The sequence below is a fragment of the Bos indicus genome, chromosome 19, assembly GCF_029378745.1.
Source record: "Bos indicus isolate NIAB-ARS_2022 breed Sahiwal x Tharparkar chromosome 19, NIAB-ARS_B.indTharparkar_mat_pri_1.0, whole genome shotgun sequence".
NCBI lineage: Eukaryota > Metazoa > Chordata > Mammalia > Artiodactyla > Bovidae > Bos > Bos indicus.
The window spans coordinates 39148726-39174027 of NC_091778.1; the positions used below are offsets into that span (position 1 = coordinate 39148726).

At 52.6% G+C, this 25302-nt stretch overlaps 2 protein-coding genes and 2 long non-coding RNA genes across 7 annotated transcripts in view; 2 read left to right on the forward strand and 2 right to left on the reverse strand.

The window, feature by feature from the left end:
* Positions 1-18396, forward strand: part of HOXB3 (homeobox B3) — a 54862-nt gene extending 36466 nt beyond the window's left edge. For 2 of the 3 annotated variants that reach the window (XM_070773313.1, XM_019981520.2), the window contains exons 3-5: positions 11631-11718; positions 14628-15223; positions 16072-18396. In XM_070773313.1, coding sequence (XP_070629414.1) covers positions 14776-15223; positions 16072-16904 — 1281 coding nt within the window. In that variant the 5' untranslated portion in view covers positions 11631-11718; positions 14628-14775 and the 3' untranslated portion in view covers positions 16905-18396. Of the gene's footprint in view, positions 1-3548; positions 11540-11630; positions 11719-14627; positions 15224-16071 lie in introns of those variants that run through there. The other variant, XM_019981521.2, reaches the window with a different exon arrangement.
* On the reverse strand, positions 13472-15011 carry LOC109573928 (uncharacterized). The gene is made up of 2 exons (XR_002183009.2): positions 14902-15011; positions 13472-14177 (listed from the first exon to the last, which is right to left on the reverse strand). It is a non-coding gene; the product is annotated as an uncharacterized lncRNA (long non-coding RNA).
* On the reverse strand, positions 16013-22011 carry LOC109573927 (uncharacterized). Of its 2 annotated transcripts, XR_002183005.2 has the most exons (5): positions 20568-22011; positions 18802-18873; positions 17308-17360; positions 16848-16898; positions 16013-16309 (listed from the first exon to the last, which is right to left on the reverse strand). It is a non-coding gene; the product is annotated as an uncharacterized lncRNA (long non-coding RNA). The 2 variants fall into 2 exon arrangements; XR_011562047.1 differs by having other exon boundaries at positions 16013-16898; positions 20568-21815.
* Positions 22012-22203: 192 nt separating this feature from the next.
* On the forward strand, positions 22204-24598 carry HOXB2 (homeobox B2). The gene is made up of 2 exons (XM_019981522.2): positions 22204-22717; positions 23486-24598. The coding sequence occupies exons 1-2, from the start codon at positions 22336-22338 to the stop codon at positions 24166-24168; spliced, it is 1065 nt and encodes a 354-aa protein (XP_019837081.2). The 5' UTR covers positions 22204-22335; the 3' UTR covers positions 24169-24598.
* The last annotated feature ends 704 nt before the right edge of the window (positions 24599-25302 follow it).

A 25302-nucleotide genomic window follows, 5' to 3' on the forward strand; every position in this document is an offset into this window, starting at 1 on the left:
GAAGTCCTCTGCAACGGGAGGGGGCTGGAGGGATTTGGTTATAGTGTTCAAGCTTAACCTATAGGACTGACCTGTGTGACAGAGAGTTGAGGGTGGGATAGGAGCTACCCAAGCTGGGGAAGACAATGGAGGCAGAGGCTGAAGGGCAAGGAGGGAAGCTGAAAGCTTTGGCTCCCCACCCTTCTGTCTAACAAAACAAGGAAGTGAATTCACACCCTAGTAGCCTTCCTTCGACCTCCTGAAACAAAGAAAGTTTCCTCAGCGGTGAGGGACTGTGTGTTGAGGGCTAAAGGAGGGAAAAGTTCTCTTAAGTTTTTCTAGAAGAGAAATGTTTCCAGGTGGTCTCAGAAAGTTGGAGAGCATTTCAGGACACAGGGTATGTTCCTGTCCATAGTCCCCATCCAAAGAGGGAGCAAATGGGGTACAGACTGGGAGGGGGAGAGGTCACAGTACCTCCCCACTGGGGAGGAGGCTGCCGGTTGAGAGCAAAGCCAGAGGTGGCTTTTAGGGATGTTATGCACTGCCCCCCTCAAAGTTGTTATGGAGGAGAGGCAGAGGGACAGAACATTGGCCAAGTTCCGTTGGGGCTGCTAGCATCTCCTTCCCTGGCTGGAGCCCGGCCAACTGACTTTATAGCCACTATTATCTGTGATACTTAACTCTGCCTGCTAGTGTAAACCTTTGAGCAGGAAAATTAGAGTGATGCCGCGCCCAGGTGTTAATTATTCATGGCATCAGCTGTGCTTTGGAGTGGCTGCTTAGGCCCCAGTCCACCTAGGAACTCACTCCCACGCTCTGCTCCAAGTGGGCACTGAGCCCTGTCCTTGTGAACAGACAGCATTTGGGGTGGGTGGTAGGTGAGGCCTCCCAATTTGGGAGTCTGGGTTGAAAAGGGTTCAGTGAGAAAGAGAAGGAGAAGGCCAAGACCTTGGCTGGGATGGGTCGCTAAAAGGAGCTGGGGAGAGACTGGATTCAAGGGCAGCTTTGACAGGGCTGGAGAGCATGGGGAGGTGTGAAGGACTGGAGGAGCAGCAGAGAGGCCTGAGGGATAGGGGGCTTCAGGACCCCATCCTTGGTGTTGGAGAAGCCCCCCACCCCTCAGTGTGGGAAGCAACTATTTCCTTCTCCCTCACCTGGGAAGTGATGGGGGCGAGTTCACCCTCAATCCAGTGCTTCAGGATTGAGGCTGAAGTCTTAAAATCCCTGAGCCAGGGGGAAGGGAACAGTTGGGTGTTGGTAGCTTCTGAGCTCAGCCTGTTTTGGAGGGTGGGGAATAGCAGAAGAAGGCTGAAGGGTTTGCTCCCTGGGACAGGCCAGAGGAGAGCTGGGAGCCAACCTCACAGGCCCTTGCCTCTGTTCTTCCAACTCCCCTTTCTGTGTCGCCCCCTGTCACAGTGGAGGCCTGATATCCGCCACCGCCCCCCCTGCTTTTCCTCTCCATTCTTTCTGCCCCCTTCATGTCTTTGTCTCTTCTGGCCCTGGGGATACCCCCCTCCTCTTCTCTTCCCCTGGAGACAAAAGCAGGGAGAACATCCCTCTCTACCATTATCTTTTAGTCAGTCTCTGGCCCCTTGCTAAATCTCCTTGTGTGAAGCCTGATGCCCTCCATCCAGGCATATAGGCCTACCCTCCAGATCAGCAGGTTTGTTGTTTTTTAAACATTTGGTTCATGTAGCCATGAAGTGCCCTGCTTCTTACAGTTCTGCACGCAGACACACACACACCATTGGCTTTTGTGCTGTTCAGGAGATGGGGCAGAATGTATTTGATAGAAGGGGCTTTAAGAAAGCTGCTGACTCTTATCTTCTCCCCAGACTCTGCTGGAGTCCACTTTTGTGTATATAATTATAGTGTTTATTCCTGTGCCTTTAAGAAGCTGGGCTGCCATTGCTTTAATGAGCAGAGGAGTTAGAAAGATAAGGAAAAAAAGTTAGAAGGAAAAAAGAGAGAGTCCCAGAGAGAGAAGCAGCAGCAGTTTCCCTTTCTGAGGAGGGAGGTCAAGGCAGAGCCCAAGGAGAGGATGACAGGGAGAATGGAGACAAAGGCCACTCAGAGGGGCAGGGAGGCTGTCCTGGCAGAAGGCACCCCCCAATTTGGATAGGTACATACACAAGAGTTAAGTGAGAAGGGAAGTGGAAAGGAAACCACTCACTTTGGCCCCCTTCTCTGTAGGACATGTCTCCATGGCAGAAGGATGAGTACCCCCCTACCCCCAAGAGGACAGGGCCCTTAGACCAAGGGCTTCACATTACCCAGAGGAGCAGCCTAATCGAGTCCAGAAGTGATTTCTGGAGATACTCCGAAGTTGAAGTCCTTAGCAAAGCCCCATTCAAATTCACTAAAGACAAAGAGAGAAGCAGAGTGTGAGAAGACAAAAAGACTGTGAGAAAGGGACAGAGACCACAGAGATGGTTAGAAAAGGCAGAGAGAGGGAGAAAGGGAGGGAGGGAGGGGGGAGAGAGGAGAAAAACAAATAGAGATAGACATGTAGAGAAAGAGCCCATCCCCTTGGGGTGGGCGGCATTGAGGAAAGGACTGTAGGGTCTGGAAGCTCCTCCAGGCTCTGTGCCTTCTCACAGGCAGCTGCCCAAAGCCGAGGCCATCCCAGAAGCAGCGTCTCTAGAGTAGGCCCCGGGGGTGCTAAATCAGGTGTGAAGCAGCTGGGGTAGGAACTGGTGTTGAGAATGGCCAAGATGTCTTGGGCACTTCAAACTCCTCTTCCACCACCATCTTCAGTAACTTAAAGATTGGAATCTTCCCAAAGAGAATCCCACCCTGGGGTGGGCTGCTGGTTGTTGTCAGTCTCTCACACCAGGACCCTGGGACTCCTTCCTTGGCCTCTTTCCCCCTCCTGCGTTTGGTCTCTTCTTTCCCTCTTCAGGGGCAGGGAGAAGTTGATCTTCCAGCAGCCTGAGAACTTTCCCTTTCACCTCCAATCCACATCTTCTCCCTTTAAGCCCTGGCCAGAACACATGGATGCTACCCTCGCTAATCTCCTTCTTTCTCCATCGTTCTGGAAAGAAAAGGAAAAGTGGAAAGTTGCCACCAGCCTAAGCAGCTTTAGACAACTCCAGGGAAAATGGAAAATCTTGCTCGCCTCTCCAGTCCCTCCCCTGGCCGCCGCTGGGCTCCCCCGTCGCGCCCCCCATGCTCCCGTCCCGTCCTGCTCAGAATGCTCTCCCTTCCCCTCCCTCCTCCGCCGGGCCGGACATATGGAACCCATTTCGCCGGTGACATTGAAGAGCCGCTGCGCGCCCGCCTTCCGCCATGGCGCCCCCGATTCCCCGCGCCCCGGCAGTCGCCGCTCCTCTCGCTTGGCCGCTCGGCCCGCTCACGCCTCGAAGCCTCGACCCCGCTCCACGCCGGGCCCGCCAGCCTCCCGCAGCCCCACGCGGCCGGCCGCGCGCCGCCTCGAGGGCCGAACAAAGCGGCGGCCGCGGCAGGCGGGCTGGGGGAGTGCTTCCGGGCCTCTCCCCGCGTCGGCCGGTGGGGCCGGGATGCTGCCGGCCGCTCAGCCCCCGCTGGCGCCCCGGGTCCCAGGCCCGGCCAGCCGCCTGCCTCTGCCCGCGCCCTAGCAGAACCGCACAGGTAGGTGCGGGCTCCGGGCCGGGCTCGGGGTGAGAGCGGGGTGCCCGAGATCCCCGCGCCCCGGTCTAGGAGGACAGTCGGATCGGTGCGAGACAGACATGGGGGCGAGTTGAAGAGGCAGTGAGGGTGGGCGTAGGGTGCGGGTCGGTGTGCAGGAATGCGGGGTGTGGACGGGACCCGGCTGGGCCTGGGGAGCGCTGGGGCTCAGGAAGGGCGGTGGAAGCTGCGGGGAGTTTTCCAGGGGAATTGGGAGCTCCGGGTTGTGCGGCAAATGTGAGGGGCAGCAGCTGGGGTGTGGGGGGCGGCTGGGTCCTGCTCCCAAAGTCCAGCTGCCACCATGGTCAGAGCCTACTAGCACCTCGCGGGTTATTTGAAGCTGAAACTACAAGGGGCTGCGCTAAGGACGGGTGTTAAACTGAGAAGGTAGGAGACGGGGTGATTTATGGCTTCAGAGAAGCTGTGTTTACTCCCTGCCTCCTCTGGAAACCAAAAACCAAACAGAACAGAGGCGGGAGAAGCCTCTCTCTTTGGAGTGGAAGGCGATGCCAGGTTGATTCACTGGGATTTATTTTTCCAGATGTGGGGAAATGGTGGAAGCTGTCTCTTTGCAGGGGCAGGATGTGAGGTGTAAGGAGTGTGCAAGCACACACACGTAGGTGTGTTTTGTGTGAGTGCACATGTGTATTCATTCGGGTCGGGGTTTGTCGGGTACAGCATCGCTTTACAAGTGAGCACATCGGCAGCTGCATGGGGACCTGGTGTTCTCAGGTCTGGGTACGCAGGACCTGGTTGCTCTGGACATTCTCTGTTGCCTCGTACCCTCGCCATGGGGGAATGCTGCTGCAGTCTGTGCTTTCTTTCCTCCCACAGCCACAAGCAGCAGTGCCCACTTGGCCTGGTCCCTGGCCCCTCTGTGTCATCTGCCCACGCTGCCTGATCTTCACTTTGAACCTTTAACTTTGCCATGCAAGACTAAGGAATTAGTGAGCACAGCTGGATTGGGAAGGGGGTGGGAGAAAAAGGCCTGAAGTGGTAGGGGCTGTTGGTGGTTTGAGGCTGGTGGGGGTTCCACTAGTACTGCTCAAATTCTCCCAAAATCTCTGTTTGGGAGGGGGCCGGTGAGCACAAAGGGGACCAGGGGAAAGGAGCCATGCAGGATGATGGGGGTGGGAGAAAAATATTTTGACCCCAGATAGTTATTTCCGCAGGCCAGCCAACCGGTGGCTCTTGCATTTCTGTCCAGACACCGGGCTTTGCCTGGAAATTGTTTTGCATTAAATTTTCTCAGCCGCAGAATTATCTTTCCTCGCCTCCAGCTAAACTTGCATTTTTCCACCAGACACTTGGGCCCCGCACCAATGAAATCTGAGAGGAAGCGGCTGGGCCCTAAGTGGCTGTAATTTAATTGATTTTATCATAAATCATCAACTTGATGAAGAACCCGAGGTTTCAGTGAAGTAAATTGATATTAATGGGAGTTTCTTGAAATGCAAACTCGCTGCATTGTTGGGGCATTTTGAGCTGGGAGGTGGATTACATGTGTCCCAAGAGCAGAGAGCCTGTACCTGGAGCCCAGCACAGCTTTAGGGGGTCGGGAAAGCTAGCTTCGAGGGGCAGCTGCAGGCAGACCAGTTTCTTAGGGGAGAAGGCAGAGAATGGAACATTGTTGGGGAGGGAACAGTCTGACTCCATGAACCCTGGCTGGCAGTCCTGGGAATGCTGGTCTCCCAGTAGGGGGAGGCAGTTGGGGAAGCTGGTAGGTGTGTGAGTAGAGTTGGGGGTCGGGTGAGAAGGCCAGGCTGGTACAATGGGTGCATTGACTCCTGGTTAAAAATTGCCAGGTTGAAGCCTTCCTCCTCTAATTACACAAATTAATTATTTACTGCTCAGGTTGCTATGTCCGAAAATAGTACTTTTGATTTGGTGATGAAGGTGGAGAATAACCCACCCTCGACACAGAAAGGCAGTAAAAACCAGTGCACTAGCCTCTGAGGGTTCAGGAGTTGGGTTGGCACTCAGTTGTGGGGGTGTAAGCATTTAAATTCCAAGAGGAAATAGTCTGATTTTGGATGAGATGGTACCCATTATTATCTGAAATCAGTTTATGATTGCTTGTTGTCACTCACTTTTACATCAGTACACAGAGAACCACAAACTGTCAGCTCAAAAGGGAAGATCGTTTAGCCCAAGCCCTCCCCTCCACACATGTGATCTGGCTTTAGGGATGGGGAAAACTGAGGCCCAGTGAAGTCTCTGCTTCAGATTACACAGCCAATCTGGACCTAGAATCCAAGCCTCCTGACTCCCAAACCTTTCCTTTATGTACGACTTTAGGCAAGCCACTTCCTGGCTCTGGACCTCAGTTTCTCTATCTTTGGCAGTGGCAGCATTGGACAGGACACTCCCTGAGTTCTTCCCAATTCTGACCTTGAGTAACTCTTTAGTGCTTGGGAGCAACTCCTTTTTGTTGCTTCTGGGGTTCTGTGGGCATCTGAGTATAGAAGTCGCTATGTGCATGCATATTTGCAGTATACATGAAGTTTGTATATGTCCAGAGAAGTGCATGGTTATTCAGACTGACTCGAGGAAATCCACTGGAATCTGGACTATTCCTTCTCCTGAAGGTGTCCTTATTCTCAGCAGAGGAGAAGCCCAAGTCTAGAGCACTGGAGATAGAACGCAGTGGGTGGGGCTAGCTAGCTGGGTTGGGCCGTGATTGGCATTTGGAGGGGAGCTAGGGAAGGAGGGGCTCAGCCTCAAAGAGCAGAGCACTTTCTCTGCCAGGATTCGGAGCTGAGGCTGGAGTTGTTGGGAACAGCTTTTGAAGTCCCTCCAACACCAGCCCAGGGACCAAATTATGGTTTCAGAATTTAGATCTGAGACAGGAGACCACCATCACCACTGCCAGCCTCACTTTGCCCCCCTGAGCCTTTGGATGCAGGGGGCCATGGCATTACACCAGGTCTCCTCCCAGGGAAGCCAGGACAGAAGTCCTGCAAGGTGGATGATCCCTGTCTTCTTGCTCTTATTTTCCATTTCTTCTCCTAACTGAGAAAAAAAAAAGATAAAATTCAAAAGAGGTGGGGGCTTCTCAGAAGTGGCCTGGATGTGAGAAGGGAGATTTCTTGTAGGATCAGGGCTACGGGGAGGCTAGCAGAGGAGGGGCGGCTTCCAGACTGCCTTAGGAAGTGTTGTCAGGGATATGAATTCTGGTGGAAGAAGTGGGAAGAGAGGAGAAACAAATTCATTTTGGGGGGATTCTAGAAATCAGAGCTCCTGGAAATCAGATAATCCTGAGAGGAAATAGTCTGTTTTTGCCTGAGACTTCTTAAAGTCTCACCCCAAACCCTATTTGAGAGAAAGAAAAAAACGAAAGGGCCAGCAGGCCCAGATTCTGGGCCTATCCCATTCTGACTTTGGAGTTTTATATTTGGAGGCAGCTCAGGAGGCCTTCCACTGATTGGTCATTAATCCCATGAGTTATTGTCTGCTAAACAGAGGTCAGTGGGAGAGAGGCATCTGATCTGTCAGGAGAGACCTGCGCAGTCAGTCCCTTGCAGCAACTCCCTGGGCCCTGTACCTCCCTCGTCAGCTTCTGTCTTCCTTCCCCAGCAATCCCCCTCCAAACCCCCCAACCCACCCCTGACCCCAGGCCCCCAGCTGTCCAAGATTTGCCCTTTTCCTTCTTGCCTTGCCCACCTTTTGTCTCTACATCCACAGGGGTGGGGTTTGTCAGGCCGGGACAGAGCTTCTGGGTGAGGCGGGACCCCTGATACAGTGAAGCTCAAACCCAACTGGGCGCCGCTCACCGCCTTGGTCCACGGCATAGGGGCACTGGCGTGGCCTCCTTGCTCACTGAGCAGACTTTGCAAACCCTTGTGGGAGCCTTGTTTTGTCTTCCTCTTTTTCTTGCCCCCACGCCTGGGGTTAGGGGAGAGTTCAACTCGGAATTTACTTCAATTTACTTCAGTCTCGGTGGCCTTTTTCTTCTTTGGATCTCGGCTTCTACTGAGCCGGGTCTACACCAGCCTCCACCCAGGCGGGAAATCTTCCTTCCTCTGCCCCTTTGTTCCCACTGGCTCAGGCATCTTAGAAAAGTGGGAGTTCGGGATCCAAATACCAAGAGCGATTTGCAGGAGCATTTCCCATTTTATAGCCCCCATCTTTGAAATTTCATTAATATTTAAAAGAGATGGAGATTCAGGGGTGTGTGTGCGTGTGCGTGTGTACTTTTCACGACTCTCCGAGGCCACAGAGTTGGACAGTGAATCTGGAAGAGTGTGGGACCCGGAACCCAGACAGGGCCAGAAAGAGATTGCTAAACGCCTCACCACCTCCAGCCCCACTCCCAGGTCCTGGCTTCTCAGGGAGCCTGGCGGGCAAGTCAGATTTGGGGCTGGCTGAGCTGGGCGCTAGGCTGGGGCAGGGGGTGGGGAAAATCCCTTGGTCATCCCACGGCTGATACCAGAAATCGATTTTAAAGGAACCAGCCAGTTTGTCCTTATTGAGAGGAGAATTTTCGTTTGTTCTTTGATGTTTTTTTGGGCACAGAGGGAAACAGACATCTCCAATGGCCTCCAAGGATGCCCCCCTCCCCGTGATTGCTCAAGGGGATTTTAGGGGCCCGGTGTCCTGATACTGGGTATGGATTAGGAGTGGAGGAGTGAGTGGTCTAGCTCTGGGGAAACAGGAAAGAATGTCTATGAAGGGGGGGGGGGGCATTTTCTCTGATTTTTGCCTTTATTATTAATTTCTAAGGTTTCTGTGTCTTAATCTTTCTCTTAAATTTAAAAAAAATTTCTCTCTCTCTCTCTCTCACACACACATACACAGACACAAACACGGTAAGTTGCCCAAGTTTCCCGGCTCGAATCCAGGGAGAGATTGTTCCCTCCTCTCTCTAGTCTCCCCCTAAATTATGACTTCACTATCAGGGATGATAAATCCCTCTCTCCTCCTTTTCCAGACCTCAAAGTCTTCCCTCCAGCCCCGCTGGTGTTTCCTACCCCAAGTTTCCTGCCCAGGCTCCTCACTGCCCCACTCTGTCGCTTGAAATTTGGAAGGTCTCTAGCCTGCAGACGTACCTCGTACCTCGGAAAAGGGTGCCCTGGAGCTGCCGTTCTACCATTCATCCCCCATCCTCCCAGCCCCCAAAAGGGGCTATCTGCCAACCAGAAATCTCCAGAAAGGAATAATAAAGTCCAGAAGGAAACCAAACTGGGATCTAATTGTGTCTCAAGTATTTGGAAGGGGCTTTGCTCTCAGAATTACTTAAGAAGTCCTTACTCTATTTCCTCCTGCATTTGGGGGTGCATGTCCTCTCAAAATTTGCTCCAAGTTAACTTTCTTTCTCCCAGCCCTCTTTTTCCGCTCCCACTCCACTGTACTCCACCTCCTTGTGTAGCCAGAAGGGACCACAAGAATCCAGGCTCAGAGCGGGGAGGGGTCCACTGCTGTGTTTGGAAAACTCCTCTGCCCTTGGCTTAGCTCCAGGCTGATCCTCTTGCAGGCCCGCAACTGACTGGATGTCCCTGGGTTCTGTCTTACTCATTGGGGTGAAGCCGTGCAGGTCCCGCAAGTGACCAGATCCTCCTCTTAACTTCACAATGACTCTCTCTCTCTCTCTAGTGGCAGTAACAGCTAGAAGAGTTGGAGGGTCTGAGGTACATTCTTGACTTTTTAATGTGGGAGAGGAAAAGATCCAAAGGTGCTGGTCTCTTAAACCTCTAGAATCCTGGGTGAGTGAGTCACTGACCCACCAGGCCTAGAGCTACATAAAGTCCAGTCCAACAGGTCTCTAACCGGGGTCTGGAGATCTCAGGACAGACTCTTTGTAGCCTTAACTGCTTTCTCTGACGGTCCTGGCTTGAGCCCCAGCAGTGGGTCCAGCTTGGGTATTTTCTTTTCTTGATACTGATAAACATAGAAAAATGGCTTCCACCTTCCATCTTCACCTCCCCACAACCCTCAGCCACCAACTCTCTAGGCAGGCATTAGGATCCTAGGGACCTCACAGTAGGAGACTCTTCAACGGGTTCCTTGCTGGAGGTTAAGAAGGCCAGAGTCCCCCTCTCCACTCCAGTTCATCAGGGCCCCAGGAAACTGGCTATTCCAGCCCACGAAGTAAGCCTGACTTAGTGGGCCTGAAAGACGTGGGGACTGGAGGAGGCCAGGGGCCACACCTGATGAGAGTAGACAGTAGGACCCTTTCTCAGCCCAAAGCAAAGCCAGTGAGTGGGGAGCTATGGGGTGTGAGGGAAGCTTTGCCAGATACCGCCACCCTCTCCTGGAAGGGAGACAATAGCTGGAAACCATTCTCACCTTTGTTCTCCCAGTCCCTTCTCTCCTGGTCCATCCAGATGGGAAAAAGCAAAAGCCAAGGATTCTAACCAGGACATCACAGGGTAGTAGCTGGCTCTGTCTACGCAGAGTTAAGAGAACACGTTTTCCAAGCTGCCTTCGTAGAAAAGAGAAACTGCCGGACTTCTATTTTATCCTCTAAGCCCGGAGTCAGCAGTTCTGCCAAGTTGCAAACACTCCTGCTTTTGGAAAAGTCCTGGTGCTTTTTTGTCTTTTTCTTCCACCAGGAATGGCTCTTCCCCACCCCCGCCCCAAATCTGCAGACACCTACATTCTTGCCTCCTATCTTCCTCCTACAGGCCTCCTAGCCTTTCCCTGCCCTTCTAAAACGCACTCTAAGACAACTTGAGCTTTTGTAGTTTTCCTCACTTGTTTCAAGAGTCCTAAATCTTGCAGAGCTAAGAGAAGTAAACAGATTTGTTCTGAACAATAATAATAAAAATAACTATCCTCCATCTCTTTTGCCAGTGCATTTAAAATTAAGGCATTTTGCTGGTTCTTTGAATCTTCTTAGAAGTACAAATGTCCTTATCACCTCTTAGCCCCTTCTGCCTATCCGGAGGTGAGAATCTTAACAGAAACTTCTTCGTGAAGTTCTTACAGCCTCTCTATTGCCAGCAGTGTCTGGAACTCAAGCTAAACACAAGGTCTTCCTTTTGTCACCCTCCCCTACAAGATGGTCTGGATTTTTGAAATAATCACTCACCGCTTGTTGTCTGTTCTCAAAAATGGGAGGGGGTTTTTGAAAAGAAAGGTCTAGTTCCCCCCACCCCAGGTTGGAAACTGGGCCAGGAGATTTGCCGGGAGAGAAGAGGAATAGAGGGTGTGGAGGAGAGAACAAACAGACTGCTGAGACTCAGCCACCAGTCCCACAAGAGTGAAACTACTTAAAAAAAAAAAAAAGTCCTAGTGTTCCCACTGCAAATGAATGCAGAGGGGCACCCAGGAACCATCCCCCCCAAGCCCCGCAAGGCCAAGCTACTTCTCCGCTTAGACAGAAGGTTTTACTAGTGGTGGTGGTGGGGAGCTGTGAACTCCACCAGCTTTGCCTTGTCTTTGCGCTCCTCTTCCTCCCTCACCAAAATCTGAATTTAAAAATTTACCTGTCCTTAAAAAACAAAAACAAAACTTAAAAGCTCTACCTTCTTTCCTTTCTCAGTCTTTTTTTTTTAACGGGGGGGGGGGCGTTCAAAATGCCCCCCTCCCCCATTACCACCATCACCTTCCTTCCTTATCAGGCATCTAAGCTTGCTAAAGGGGGAGAGGTGGGGGTGTGTGTGAGCTTGTGTGTGTGTGTGTGTGTGTGTGTGTGTGTGTGTGTGTGTGTGAGTGTGTGTGTCTGTGTGGTTTTTTTCCCTGTGCAAAAGCAGAGGCCATTGTTACGGAGAGTAGGGCGTACCAGTCTTATAGGGCAACCGCACTGTGGCGGCTTGGCCGTGCCGGAGCCTGGAGCTGGATTCTCGGCGAGCTGAGCCGCCCGAGCACCTTTCGATCTTCTATTTTTTTCCCGCTCCCCTACCCCCTCCCTCCTGCGCACCCCCGCTCCTAAGCCGAGTGAATTGAAGCGGACGCCGAGCGGCTCCTCCGGCCGGTCTGCCCCTCGGGCTCCCCAGCCGGGGTGGCTATTGGGGAGGGGGGCGACGCCGCTTTAAACAGTGGTCTTTTTTTCCTTTGCCTTCAAGGAGGGGAGATTTCTCGCCTGCCGCTCGCGCTGGGGCTCGATGTGAATATATATTATGTCTGCCTGTTCTCCCCTCGTCGGTGGCTAAGGTAAGCTGGACTGAAATAGGCTATCAGTTTGTGAATGGCGGAGAGTATGTCTCAATGATTTATGGCCCATATGACTCCAATCTCGGTTCAAGAAGAGTTCACAAGCTTTAAGCTTCCTTCCACGCAGCGACTCTCTCTCTCTCTCCCTCTCTCTCTCTCTCCCTCCCTCCCTCTCTCCCTCTCCCTCTCTCTTCCTGCTTCTTTCCTTTTCTCTTCTCTTTTCTTTCAGCAGCCAGATCTGGACTGAATTTTCGCCCGGCTGCTAAGAAGAGCCTAACCTTTTTTCTCTCTTCCTTTTTTGTTCTATTTCTCTTCTTTCTATGTGTTTTTTTTTTTTTTTAAGTCCTGGAAGGTGGCCTAGCCCCTCTCCCTGGTCTTCCCAGCTATTGTTACTCTCCCAAGCTTTTGGGGGCGGGGGTTGCTTGGAAAAGTGGGTTTCTTGGGGTGGCTCACCGCCCCTCTCCAGTGAGACCCTGGGGGGAAGCCGGGAGCCACCGTCTCCTTCCCTCCCTCTCTCTCTCCCGAGGAGCCAGATGGAGCCTGGATTTTTTCAACATGGAGGCAAGGGAAATAGATGTGTTTGGCTTGGTAGAACTGCACCCCACCCCCCTTTTCCTGGATCCCCAGGTTTCGGATCCCCTCGGCACCTCTCCTTCTTCTCACTGTCCCATCAGCCGGGCCTCTGTGTGCGCCCTCCGGCCGGCCGGGCCTGACAAAGTCCCGGTGTGGAGTTACTAAGGCGCCTTTTAATTTAGTTACCTTCAGCGCCCAAACTTGCTGCCGCCCTAGGGCTGGTCCTCGGCCGGGTGTGCTTGGAACCTGCCGCTGCTAAATCGTTTCTGCGTCCTGAACGCTTCTCTTCTCCTTGGCCAACATAGCTTGTCGCCAGGCACCATGGCAGCAGCAGCCGAGACAGCCCGGCGGCGACAGCGGCAGCCAGGGACTAACTCCATCCACAAACCTTCCCGGCCCTTTCTGGCTGCCGGTGGAGCCTCCATTCTTTCCTATCACGTCTCTAGCTTCTTGCTTCCCACACTCGCCTGGCCTCGTTTCTGCAATGGTTTGCGAGTTCATTGCAGGGGGAGCGACAGGAATTTCGGCCCCAGGCGTCTAGTCAAATTATTGTTTTATTATAACTATCATCATCATCATCATCATTACTGCTGTAACAATCATTTAGACTAAATAAAGCCAGGGCCCAGCCAGCCAACCCCCTCCAACATTTTTATTTCATTCTCTTATCTATTAATAACAAACTCAACTGATGCCTGTTAATTAATTCCCCCTTCAACCAGGGCTGCTCCGAAGCTAATTTTGGTTAAATCATCAGAGGCTAATGGTAATAATAATAAAGGGATTGGGTCAGCCTGGTCAATTGAACTCCAGTTCTCCTCCCTGGAAGGACCTCCTGCTTTGCAGACCCCTGTGTGTTTCCCAGAAACAAATTCTTCCCAGAAACCAATCGGAACTCAGAGTTACCCAGCTCCCTTTTGAGTATAAATCTGTGCCATTAAGAAGGGGATTTATGTGTGGGAGGGATTTCCTTCACCTGGACTCCCTTTTTATTTTCCTATTTTTAGTTTTCTTTGGAGTTGACTAGCTGGGCTGAATGAGATTTAACTAGTCCAAACTCATATGTCAGAAGAGAGGGTCAATCTAAAGATTCTATGAAAAGTGATGGTGAGGAGTTGAGAAGACAGATTTGGTGAGCTTGGGGGGATGTAGTCAGAAGTTTCGGAAGAAATACACAAAATCCTGTGACAGCTTGAACCTTTATTTTTCCAGCACACTTTTAAAAGCCTGCATTAAAGTTTTTTTTTTTTTTTTTTTTTTTTTTTTGCCTCAAAGAACTTCAGTAAACAGGGGCACCCAGTTTCCAGCCCAGATAATATTGCTTAGATTGCTTTGCTTACTTTCTTTTTTCTTAGGGGAAAAAAATTCTGTTTTAGAAAGACTTTCCCATCTCTTTGTAGAAAACTCCAGCAGTTGCCCAGTTTCTTTCTTCTTTTCTTCTTTTGGAAAAATCAAAGGAAGCAGACTGTCAAGGAAAGGGTGGGTAAAAAAAATTATGCCTGATGAAAAAAAACAGAGTGGGGGAAGACCTAGCCAAATGGTCACAGCACCAACCAGTCCCACCAAAGAAACAATCCTGTTCCATTTGGGGGCCCCATGGGGGCCGCTGGCTGTGGGATCCCAGACTTGGTTAGCAAACACTCAGACTGGAGGTGGTGGTACCTGCAGCAAAGGCCATGGAGGCGGCTCAGTTCCACTGGCTCTGGAGGTTAAAAATCTTCAGGAAGTTTTGGGTCAGGGTGCTGCTTCTTGAGATGGGAGGGTAAGGAGAGGCTCCCTCACACCAGAAGGTTCCCTGCTCAACTTGCTTCTTCCTGCTGCCTCTACCAGCGATCCTCAGCCTCAGTTTTTTTCTCCAGGTTAGACTCTGCTTGGATGAAAGGGACCTAGATGGGGGCAAAAGCAGGAGGTCTCTCAGCTCAGAGGAGGGTGTTGATGATGCTTTTATTTTGGAGTCCCCCCCACCTTGAGCCACCCTATCCCAGAGTTGGGGGACGGGTGTAGGGAGAGAGAAGAAAGGTCAGGGGCTAGTAGGCAGGCAGGAGAGAAGCCATGGCCCTTGCCATAGTAAGATTCTATATCCAGAGAGTTCCCAAAGGAGTGGAGTCCTTATTTTTTTTAAGTGAAGATGAAAACTGGTGGGCTTTTTCTTTTAAAATTAAAGCACTGATATAAGAAAAATCCATTTCAGGCCAAACAAGTGGCCTCAGCATCTGCTGTGAAGATGTTGGGTGGGGGAGAAGAAAAACCCTATTGATGTCAGTTCCCTTTTCAGTTCCTAAGATGGATTCGAGCCCCAGTCCTCTTCTCCCCGTGTCTCTTCTCTCACCCCGCAGGTCAACCGCTACGAACAGATCCCGGGAGGAGGGGGGCAGAAAGGGGGGGGGTCCGGCGTGCCACGTGACCCCAAGGGGTGCCAATGTCCGGTCGTGAGGGTATCTGGCCCTTGCAAGTTGCCACCCACCACCAGGGCCTCACCCAGCGATGCAGAAAGCCACCTACTACGACAACACCGCCGCAGCACTCTTCGGAGGCTACCCCTCATACCCTGGCAGCAATGGCTTCGGCTACGACGGTCCCCCTCAGCCCCCCTTCCAGGCCGCCACGCACCTGGAAAGTGACTACCAGCGCTCAGCGTGCTCGCTGCAGTCCCTGGGCAACGCCGCCCCACACGCCAAGGGCAAGGAACTCAACGGCAGCTGCATGAGGCCGGGCCTGGCCTCGGAGCCCCTGCCGGCCCCGCCCGGCTCGCCCCCGCCCAGCGCCGCACCTACCAGTACCACTAGCAACAGCAGTAACGGGGGCGGTCCCAGCAAAAGCGGCCCCCCCAAGTGCGGTGCCGGCTCCAACTCCACCCTCACCAAACAGATATTCCCCTGGATGAAAGAGTCGAGGCAAACGTCCAAGCTGAAAAACAGCTCCCCTGGCACAGGTACCGGCTCTCTGGCTTCGTCGTCGTCAGCTTTTGTCCCGGCCAGGAATGTCACTGTTATTCTAGCACCCAGCCCCTAGGCGCCCAGGCGGCGGCGGCAGCTACGGCGCATTTCCCATACCCTCCCCCCTCACCTGGCGACCCCTGACCCCGCCAGCACCCTCTCCCTCCTGCCCTCCTCCACCTGAACTTCTGAGAGGCCCAGAAGGCCAGGTGCTCGGCCTCAGCCCTTTGCAAGGCCGCAGAGTCACGAGACGCTGCCAGTAGACGCAGAGTCGTCAACGATTGATTGTTATTAAGTATTACTACTGTGGGTATTAATCACAATCGCTCGGGCGGCCCGCGGTCTTGGCCTCCAGGCATGGCAACCTCTTTGCCACCCCCACCCCCCCATTTCCGTGCCCTGCCCAGAATGTCCAGACTCGCCCAGGAGCTCTCCTCAAGCACCTGTCTGGGCCACAGGACGGGGCGCAGTGGAGGGCGGAGGAGTGTCTTCTACACCTGGAACTAGGGATAAAAGGGGGGAGAAAGCGTGTGCGAGAAAATCCAGCCCTAAATAAATGGCCATGCGGCTCTGTCTGCGTGACATGATCAAATTTTCATAAGCTGGGGCAGTGAGAGGAGAACAGGTCTCTTAATAAATGCCACTATTATAGAGTGTCCGCTAATGCGGCGGGTGGGGGCGGGGGGCGGTGGAGAGGAGGAGGCGGGGACGCGAAGGGGAGGGCGGCGGGGCCTCCGAGTCCAGGCCTGGATTTATTAAGAAACGATGCATTCAATTTCGGCGTGTTCAGTAATTATCTTTTATTTCATTTTCTCCCCTTCCCACCCCTCCCCCTCGGGTCCAGCGGAGGGCTGCGGCAGCGGCGGCGGAGGAGGCGGCGGCAGTGGCAGCAGTGGGGGCGGCGGCGGGGGAGGGGACAAGAGCCCCCCGGGGTCTGCGGCCTCCAAGCGGGCGCGGACGGCGTACACGAGCGCGCAGCTGGTGGAGCTGGAGAAGGAGTTCCACTTCAACCGCTACCTATGCCGGCCGCGCCGCGTGGAGATGGCCAACCTGCTGAACCTCAGCGAGCGGCAGATCAAGATCTGGTTCCAGAACCGGCGCATGAAATACAAGAAGGACCAGAAGGCCAAGGGCCTGGCCTCGTCTTCGGGGGGCCCCTCTCCCGCCGGCAGCCCCTCGCAGCCCATGCAGTCCACGGCTGGCTTCATGAACGCCTTGCATTCCATGACCCCCAGCTATGAGAGCCCGTCCCCGCCCGCCTTCGGCAAAGCCCACCAGAATGCCTATGCGCTGCCCTCCAACTACCAGCCCCCCCTCAAAGGCTGCGGCGCCCCGCAGAAGTATCCCCAGACCCCGGCGCCCGATTACGAGCCTCACGTCCTTCAAACCAACGGGGGCGCCTACGGGACGCCCACCATGCAGGGCAGCCCCGTGTACGTGGGCGGGGGCGGCTACGCGGATCCGTTGCCGCCCCCTGCCGGCCCCTCCCTCTACGGCCTCAACCACCTTTCCCACCACCCCTCGGGGAACCTGGACTACAACGGGGCGCCCCCTATGGCCCCCAGCCAGCACCACGGACCCTGCGACCCCCACCCCACCTACACAGACCTCTCCTCTCACCATGCGCCTCCTCCTCAGGGTAGAATCCAAGAAGCGCCCAAGTTAACACACCTGTGATGGGAGAGGGAGGGCTGAGGAGCAGGTCTTGGGGTGGAGAAGACCCAGGAGGGACGGGGGCTGTGGAGTTGGGTGCAGTCGGGAGGTCTGAAAGAGGAGGCAGGGAGATGGCAGCCAGGCTTCCTGGGAAGAAAGGGCCTGGAGGTCCTTCCCCTCCCCCTGGCCTGAGAGGTTGCTTTTTAAGTCCTGCAGCTCTTGTTTAGTCTGCCTGCCAACCCATTGGAAAGGAATCTACAGCAGATTGGAGATGACCCCATCAACCCTAGGCCTCCAGCAATATCCAGTTGGAATTCCACCTTAGGGAGTCGGGTAGAGGAAGAGGAGATAGGGAAACAGGCAAAGAAGCACATTTTAAAAAACAGACAAGATGGCTAGGCCATCACCAGCCAACCAACCAACTTACCTTTCATGTGGTTAATTCCCCCAAATCTTGATTTTTCTTTCCTGGCAATTCTCCTTTAAAAAAAAATTCAAATACATTTCAAAACCAAGGGCACAAAGCATGTCCCCCTCCCACTTTCCTGAATCCTCAGATTTCTTCCCATGATAGGAGAAGGTTGATTGGGCACTCCATTTCTAGTCCCATATTTTTCTGCTCTAGGACATTAATATCTATACCCCACCCCTATCAATTACACTCTTCAGAGGGCTCAGGGATGGTGAGAGATCCTGAAAGAGCTGTCTATATTATAAATATATATATATATATTTTCTTTTATGGCAAAGCTGGGAGGTGAGGGCAGGCAAGTTGTCAGGAGTAAAGGTCTGCCCATTCCGCTGTCTCCCATCTCAGCTCCAGGTCCATCCCCCTCTCTTCACAGAAAGCAGTCGGTGACAGCGAGGTTCTACACTTTTCTTCTGTTGCTCTCTTGACTTAACGTGAAAACAGGGTATATTTTGACAAACTGTCCCAGGCGGGGGCTGCAGCTGGGCCTGTGTGCCTTGCTCAACCCTGGACAGGACACTTTTGTTGCACTTAGAGTTTACATTTTAATGGATATAAAAACAACTGTGAGAGATGCCTGGGCCTGCAGGAGTCCAGCATTGCTCAAAAAACGTGTGTTCTAGTGAACATTTTCATATATATTTATTGGTTATAGCTTGTTAAGATATTTTCTTTTTTTTTTGTATTATTTATCCCCCTACTTTATGTATTTATATGAGGGAAAAAGGAAAAAATTGTACTTTTTTTTTAGTATTTACTTGTTATAAAGGACGTTGTGTTCCCTGTCATGTAAAACCAGCTATTTTAGTTATTGTACTCTAGAAAAAAGCTATAGATTTATGTTAAACTTGTACTTATGAACAATTGTAATTAGTTCTAAAAGGCATGAACTCAGCTCCTAATTGTCACTGTATAGTCCTGAATTTGTAGAATTAGAGTTAATTCCCTCTTGGAACTTTCTTTGTTCTTCTGTAGTTACTTTTTTTCCTTACTTAAAAGGGTTGTCTGTCATATAATTCTTGAATAAACTTTCTGTTATCAATTTTATCTTGTCTTGGTGGTCCAATTTAGATAGCAGAGCAGCAGGCTGCTGACTGCCAGATTTCCCCAAGGGAAGAAGAATGGTGAAGACCCTATCCTGGCCTTTTTATGCTCCCCTGCTCAGGGCCCTACCTCCCCCATCTGTGTCTCAGGTTTATTTGGTTTTTCTCACACAAGCTTGGAACATTCTGCCAACTTCTTAAGATTTAAGTAACAAGTTTGGGGCAAAGGGAGACTAGGGGACTCTGTCTAGGTCTTTTCTGTTTGTCTTTTTCCCCTCTCAGTTTTTCCTCATTGACTGACCTTTTGTCTTTTTGCTTCTTTGGCCACAGCCTCCTCGCTGCCCCGCCCGCCCCCCCCCCCCAACCCATCAACAACAACAGAAATCTGGCCCATTACTGCTTCTCCAACCTAAACTTCACAGTTCTCTTCCGGAGCTACAAAGAAGTCGTCACGTGACCCGAAGCCCAACCACCATTGGGTCTAAAATGAAAACAAAGGAAAATGATTAATCTTAAAAAAAAAAATTCTGAGGCCTAGACTTCTCAGGTCAAACCTTAAAACTAAAGGGAAATTAAATCACTAAATAAAACTCAGGGCAGAGGGAGAGGAGGCCTGTTTGATTTCCCCTGCCAGGGTAAGGGGAGAGGAGGAGGGTGGGAGAAGCTATGGATCCAAGCATACATAAAACGGTCCCCAGGCTAATGTGCCGCTCTGTTTCCACGATCCTTGGGAAAACTTCATTTCTTAGTCGTGGTTCCATAAAAGTTTTATCACATTGGAGCGAGGATAGAGAGGGTCTGTCAAAGATGAAATGTCACCACCGCGTCGCTGAAGCCGATAAGAGCTAGGAGACAGGGAAGCTGAAATATGGAGCTAATTCGTTGAAAGAGAAGCGATGGCTGCTTGCTGAAGAGTTGCATAATTCTAATTGTAAGCGATGCTCTCGCATTGCTTAATTAGGAGCATATATTTGGAGGTAGAGATGGTGGGGGGGTGGGGGGCGTGTCGGTGAGAATCATTCCAGGCCCTCAGCCTTAAAGCCAGGGCTGATTTTCATTTTTATGTTGTATCCTGGCAGTCCAAGGTTAGTAATTATAGTCTTTATGCAACAATAAATAACAATAAAAAAGCAACCTGAATTCTTCACCCCACCCCCCACACCACCACCAAGTAGGATTTTAACTGGACTAGGCTCATCCAAGCAGCAAGCAATTTAGCATTGGGTCAGGCTATAATTTAAAGGCATAAGAGCGTGCAAAGTTTGATTGGGATCAAATAACGCTCAAGGGTTTTTCTTTCTTTCTTTCTCTCTTCCTCTTCCCTGAATAACATTTTCTGAATGATGTAACTAGATGAAGCGCCATGTTTGGCTCTAGATGTAGAGTGGACTGATTATTTATCTAGCAGGAGAGAGGCAGGCCAAGTCAGAAAGTTTAACTTGAGTTTGAAAAACAGAGCTTTGGATTGAAACTGGAATTGCAAACAAGAAAAATCAGGGCCACCTTGGCTTGGTGTCCCCCTCCCTTCTCTCTTAGAGATTTCAGCCCCTAGCTAAGCAGCCAAAGTCGAGGGGAAAATATCTGTACAGTAGGATTCACAGCACAACAAGGGGGCGGGGAAGCGGCGACTCTGGGAAGGAAGGTTCTCTTGGCCCCTTTTAACACCCAAGTTTTCTGCTGTTCTCTAATCTGGCCGTAAAATCTGTCAGCAGGGTTAGAGAGAGCCGTATTTCCTGCAGGGACAGCCGGAGTTGTTGCGGAGAGAATCGCTCAACCCTGCAGCCAGCTGGAGAGGCTGTGAAAAAACTTCCAGGGCTTCTTAAGGGGGTGGCCGGAGGGAGACCCCTCTTAGGCCTCCCTGCTCAACCTGCAGACGACTACTCTTCTGTGCCTCTTCCCCCACTTCCACCCCCGTCCTCACCTCCAAGTGGCAAAAATTACTTTCTTTGGAGCCGAGCTGGACACAACCGTCTCTGGCTAGTTTGCCCCGTTTTTCAGAGCAGCTCCCTTGGATCTGAGCCCTCCAGAGCCTGCCGCCCCTTGTCCCTGCAGCCCCCACGTCCAGCTCCCCCTTTTTCCTCCTGGCTCTCCTCCACCCCCACCCTTCTCCTCAGATTTCTCTGTCCTTTTTAAACACTCACCCTCCCCCCCCCCCCCACACGGATGAATACTTACCACCACCCACGCGGCTGTTAGACACTGACAGAAAGTTTCTAGTTCCAGCTCCCGGCCGAGTAGTTGCCATTTCTCTGCTAACCAGCCTTCTCCTCCTTGCTCCGCGGCAGCGAGCGAGGAGGGGGAGGGGAGGCCGGAGCCGTGGGAGTTCTCCAGAAAAACTTTCCACCCAACCCGGCGCCTTTCCTCTGTCCCCATTTCCCATCTGTTTCCCTGCTCTCCCAGAATCACCTTTCTCTTTCGCTAACACCCCCTACCTCCAGGCCTTTTAAAGAGATGGGGAATTTCGGCTGTTCCCTCTGCTTTCCCAAAGAAACAAATTCTTTGATGCCATCGGAGGGAGCTGTCAGGGGGCTAAGATTGATCGCCTCATCTCCTCTCGGTCCCTCTGACCCACTTATTTAAAAATCTTACCCCAGATCGACTTTTCATTTTCTGCTTTGAGATCTAGTTTTCCAACGATTGCTTGGGGCCCTGAGTCTTGTACCCAGTCAGTCCCTCCAGTAAATTACAGCACTCCCTAAAGTTCATACTATCTTGAACTTCTGAAAAGAAATAAAAACAACAATTTCCCCAGGGGCTAGAAATGAGATATCATCTCTGATCATTATTTTTGCACCCCCTCCATGTTCAGAGAATTCTATCTTGTTGGGGATATTTATACATACATACAATGACGAAAATGGCAAGGGCATTCCTGTGGGGGGGAGTACCCCCTTCCAATACATTGACCTGAGGTTTGAGAGTTCTTTAAGTCAAACTGGGGGCTACCTTGGTCCTGTTCCTGGATATAGATGCAGATACAGGCTTGAGGCTTGAGAGGGTGCATGTGCATCTTAGACCCTGTCTGCTGGGGTGTCATTGAGGAGCAGATGCCTCCAGGTGAGGAGGCAGGTAGACATAGGGGCAGGGGCAGTGCTGCAAATGCTGGGCAGAGAAGACTTCACAGCTCCACAGGCCAGAGGCCCAAAAGGGCTCCTCACTGTCTATCTCACTCCTCTGTGTCAGCCTAGGAGTGCTTGTCGATTTTCTAAGATTTATCTGTTGCTTTTAGGGGGTGGGTTGGGGATAGTGATGCTGATGATTGTAAATCTCTTCTCTTCCTTATTGCACTGTAACACAGGCCTTTCCCAAAGGGGAAAACTTCTTTCTACTACCTCTTCCTCCCATATTGAGATCCTCGCTCAGCTTTCTTTTTTTTCCGGGGTGGGGGCAGGGAATGCTGCTGGCCTTGTAAAGAAAGCTTTACTGTATTAAAAATATTTGAAAAAGAGAAAGACTTCTCCCTCAGGTTCTCTTGTTTCCTGGGTTCCAGAACCTCCCCTCCTCTGAAGGGGATGAAGACAAGGTTCCTTTAGCTTTTCTGGAGAAAGCGGGGCATGGGGAGCAGGTATGTAGGACTGGGGGGCTCATGGTGTCCAGGTCATGGTCCTCTAGAGTTTTTGAATCAATTAAAGCAAATAATGCTCTGTTTTCTACCAGGCCCAGACGAGTGATTGGCCAAGGCGGGTCCCGTGACCATGAATTCCCTGCAATTTCGCCGGAGTCCTGGGTTTAATAGAGGGAGTCCCCATACGCTTGTATTTATCAGCAATATACAATTATAAAGGCCCAAAATTTAAAAAAACAAAAAAGAGAGAGAGAACAAAATCTTCCCCTCCCAAAATCGCTGCATCACACAAACCTGGGGGGGGCAGGAGGGGGGGTCCCTTCCGATCCTCCCTCCTGACGCCCCCCCAGCAGGCCCCCTCCCCCACCATTGAAAGCCATGAATTTTGAATTTGAGAGGGAGATTGGGTTTATAAACAGCCAGCCATCGCTCGCCGAGTGTCTGACTTCCTTCCCCGCTGTCTTGGAGACATTTCAAACTTCATCAATCAAGGAGTCGACATTAATTCCTCCTCCTCCTCCTTTCGAGCAAACCTTCCCCAGCCTCCAGCCCGGCGCCTCCACCCTTCAGAGACCCGGGAGCCAAAAGCTAGCCGAAGATGGGCCCGCTCTGCCGCCGCTGCCGCCGCTCCCCGCCGCCCCCCTGGCCCCCGAGTTCCCCTGGATGAAAGAGAAGAAATCCGCCAAGAAACCCAGCCAATCCGCCGCGTCTCCCCCGGCCGCCTCCTCCGTCCTGGCCTCCGGGGTCGGATCGCCGGCAGGTCGGTAAGCGTGATAGGGGTTGGGTGAGGGGCAGCTAGAAAAAAAGGGGGAGAAAGAGCGATGGGGGAGGTAGAAAAAGGTGTCGAGCCTGTTGGGGTTTCTTGCCCCCGTCGATTCCAGGGACGAGAAAGCAGAAAAGATCGTTTTGGTTCAGGCCTGGCCGCTGCCAGCATTTTGGTTTTTTCCCTTTCCCTACAGCAGATTTTGGAAGCCGATTGGGGAAGAGCATCTTTTTCTGCTAGGAGAAAAGGATTCGATTGAGGTTTCACATTTAGCTGTGTGGAGGAGTATTGTTGGATGGGGTCGAATCTGGAGGCAGGAAAAGATTCTATCCCATCTAATCTAGCTCTAGGAGAACAGGGGGAATTTGAGAGCTGGGGGCTAGGGAGGAGAAGAGGTGAGGAACAATCTTTCTTTATGAATCCTCTCCCCAGGCTGAGTTGGAAAGTGCTGAAATGAGGGATCCACTCGGAGGACCTGGGAGGGGCTCTGAGGTTCTGGGGGCGAAGGGGAGCCGCTCCGTAACCCCTGCATGGTCCGTGGGCGGCTCTCTGAATGCTGCGCGCTGACTCTGGCCGGGTCTGGCGGAGAGAGAGAGGGACGAGAAAGAAGGCAAGAGCCGTGGGAGCGAGCCGCTTTGGTAGGCGGGCAGGTTGGGGGTGCCGCTGACATTGTTTTGGGAGGATGGGATAGTCTTTTATTTCAGCCGAGTTGAGGTTGGGCTGAGGACACGGCCCGCGTTGACGCCCAGCCCGCTTTCCCCGCAGATGGGCCGGGACTGCCGGAGGCCGCCGGCGGCGGGGCGCGCAGGCTGCGCACCGCTTACACCAATACGCAGCTGCTGGAGCTGGAGAAGGAATTCCACTTTAACAAGTACCTGTGCCGGCCGCGCCGCGTGGAGATCGCGGCCTTGTTGGACCTCACCGAGAGGCAGGTTAAAGTGTGGTTCCAGAACCGGCGCATGAAGCACAAGCGGCAGACGCAGCACCGAGAGCCGCCCGACGGGGAGCCAGCCTGCCCGGGCGCGCTGCGGAACACCGGCGAGCCAGCCGAAGAGCCTGTGGCTAGCCCGGGTCGCCCCTCCGTATTGCAGGCCTCGCGAGCAGCCTGTTGTCTCACGCCCGAGGTCGCGCAAGGGCCTCCGGGCGTCTCGGGCCCCCGGGCTTTGGCCGCTCGCGTGGAGGGCGCAGACGCGCGGAGCCCGGGCGGCGCGCTGCGCGGGGCCGGCGGACGGGAGCCGGAGCCGTTGCCAGAAGACGCCTTCTCAGAGCGGCAGGATTCTCCTTTCTTGCCGGACCTCAGCTTCTTCGCGGCCGATTCCTGTCTCCAGCTGTCCGGAGGCCTCTCCCCTAGTCTCCAGGGCTCTCTGGACAGCCCGGTTCCCTTTTCCGAGGAAGAGCTGGACTTCTTCACCAGCACGCTGTGTGCCATCGACCTGCAGTTCCCTTAATAACCCGCTTCCTTCTCTCGACCCCCGGCCCCCCTCAGCAGCCTGCGGGGAAACCCAAGGACCCCCCTCCCCAAGTTGTATGGACTTCTTTATGTGTTTTGCTAAAATTCAGGTATTATTGAATTAGCGTTTAATCCACCTCCTTTCTTCTCTAAAATATTGGACACACGGGCGTCTTTTACAAATTACACATAAAAAAATCCGTTTGGTAGAGTCCTTCCAACGAAATCTCAGGAATAATTAAACTCTGGGGAGCGGGGGTGTGCTTTCTTAAGAACTAGAGGAACCTATTTTCCTCTCTGTCTCTTTTTTTTTTTTTAAGTTTTAGGCCGTAGATTATTTATTAAAATTCTTTACTAATAGGAAAAGGGGAAAGTATTTATTGTACATTATTTTCATAGATTAAATAAATGTCTTTATAATACGGAAACGAGATAATGTTTGTGTTGGGACCCAGTCCCTTTCCTCCCCGCACCCACTAGGCCAGGCCGCCCTCTCTCTCTCTCTGGGTCTGCCCTGGGCCGGGTAAGTCCGGGTGGTACAAAAGAGGCCCCTTGGAGGAAGAGGGTGTGCTGCCAACTGAAGTGAGAGCAAAAAGAGATCTCAGGCACCGGCTTCAGAGTTGTGATGGGAGGCGTAGAGGTTCAGCTAGATTGGGAGGGTCCCTAGGGCTTCCTAGGCTTCTCGCCTCAGTGCCCCAAGTGGAATGGAGGGGTTTTTTCCAGGACGCAGGACGCCTGGGGAACTCGAGGTCTGGGGTCATGCGCAGGGCCAAGGAGTGGAGTAGGGTCGGGAGTTTTCTTGAGAAGCAGGGTCCCGTACCCAGGGATGGTCACTGGCCTCCCAAGTGGACAAGAAAGGAGGCCGTGTGGAAAATGTAGCGGGAGCGGGCACTAATGCTCTTCGGGTCCCTCGGTCACCCTAAGGCTCCTGGGGTTGGGAGGAGCGTCCGAGGAGCTGCGGGGCGACAAGCTCCGGGAGGCCCGGGCAGCGTTGGGAGGCGCTTGGCTTGTATAAAGCGAAGGAGGAGCGAGAAGAGCGGGAGAGAGACAGGGAAGCCAGGAAGATGCTCAAAATGGCGCTGGGGTCGGGAGGCAGGGAGGGGAGGGAAGAGACTGTGGCCGCCATGACAGC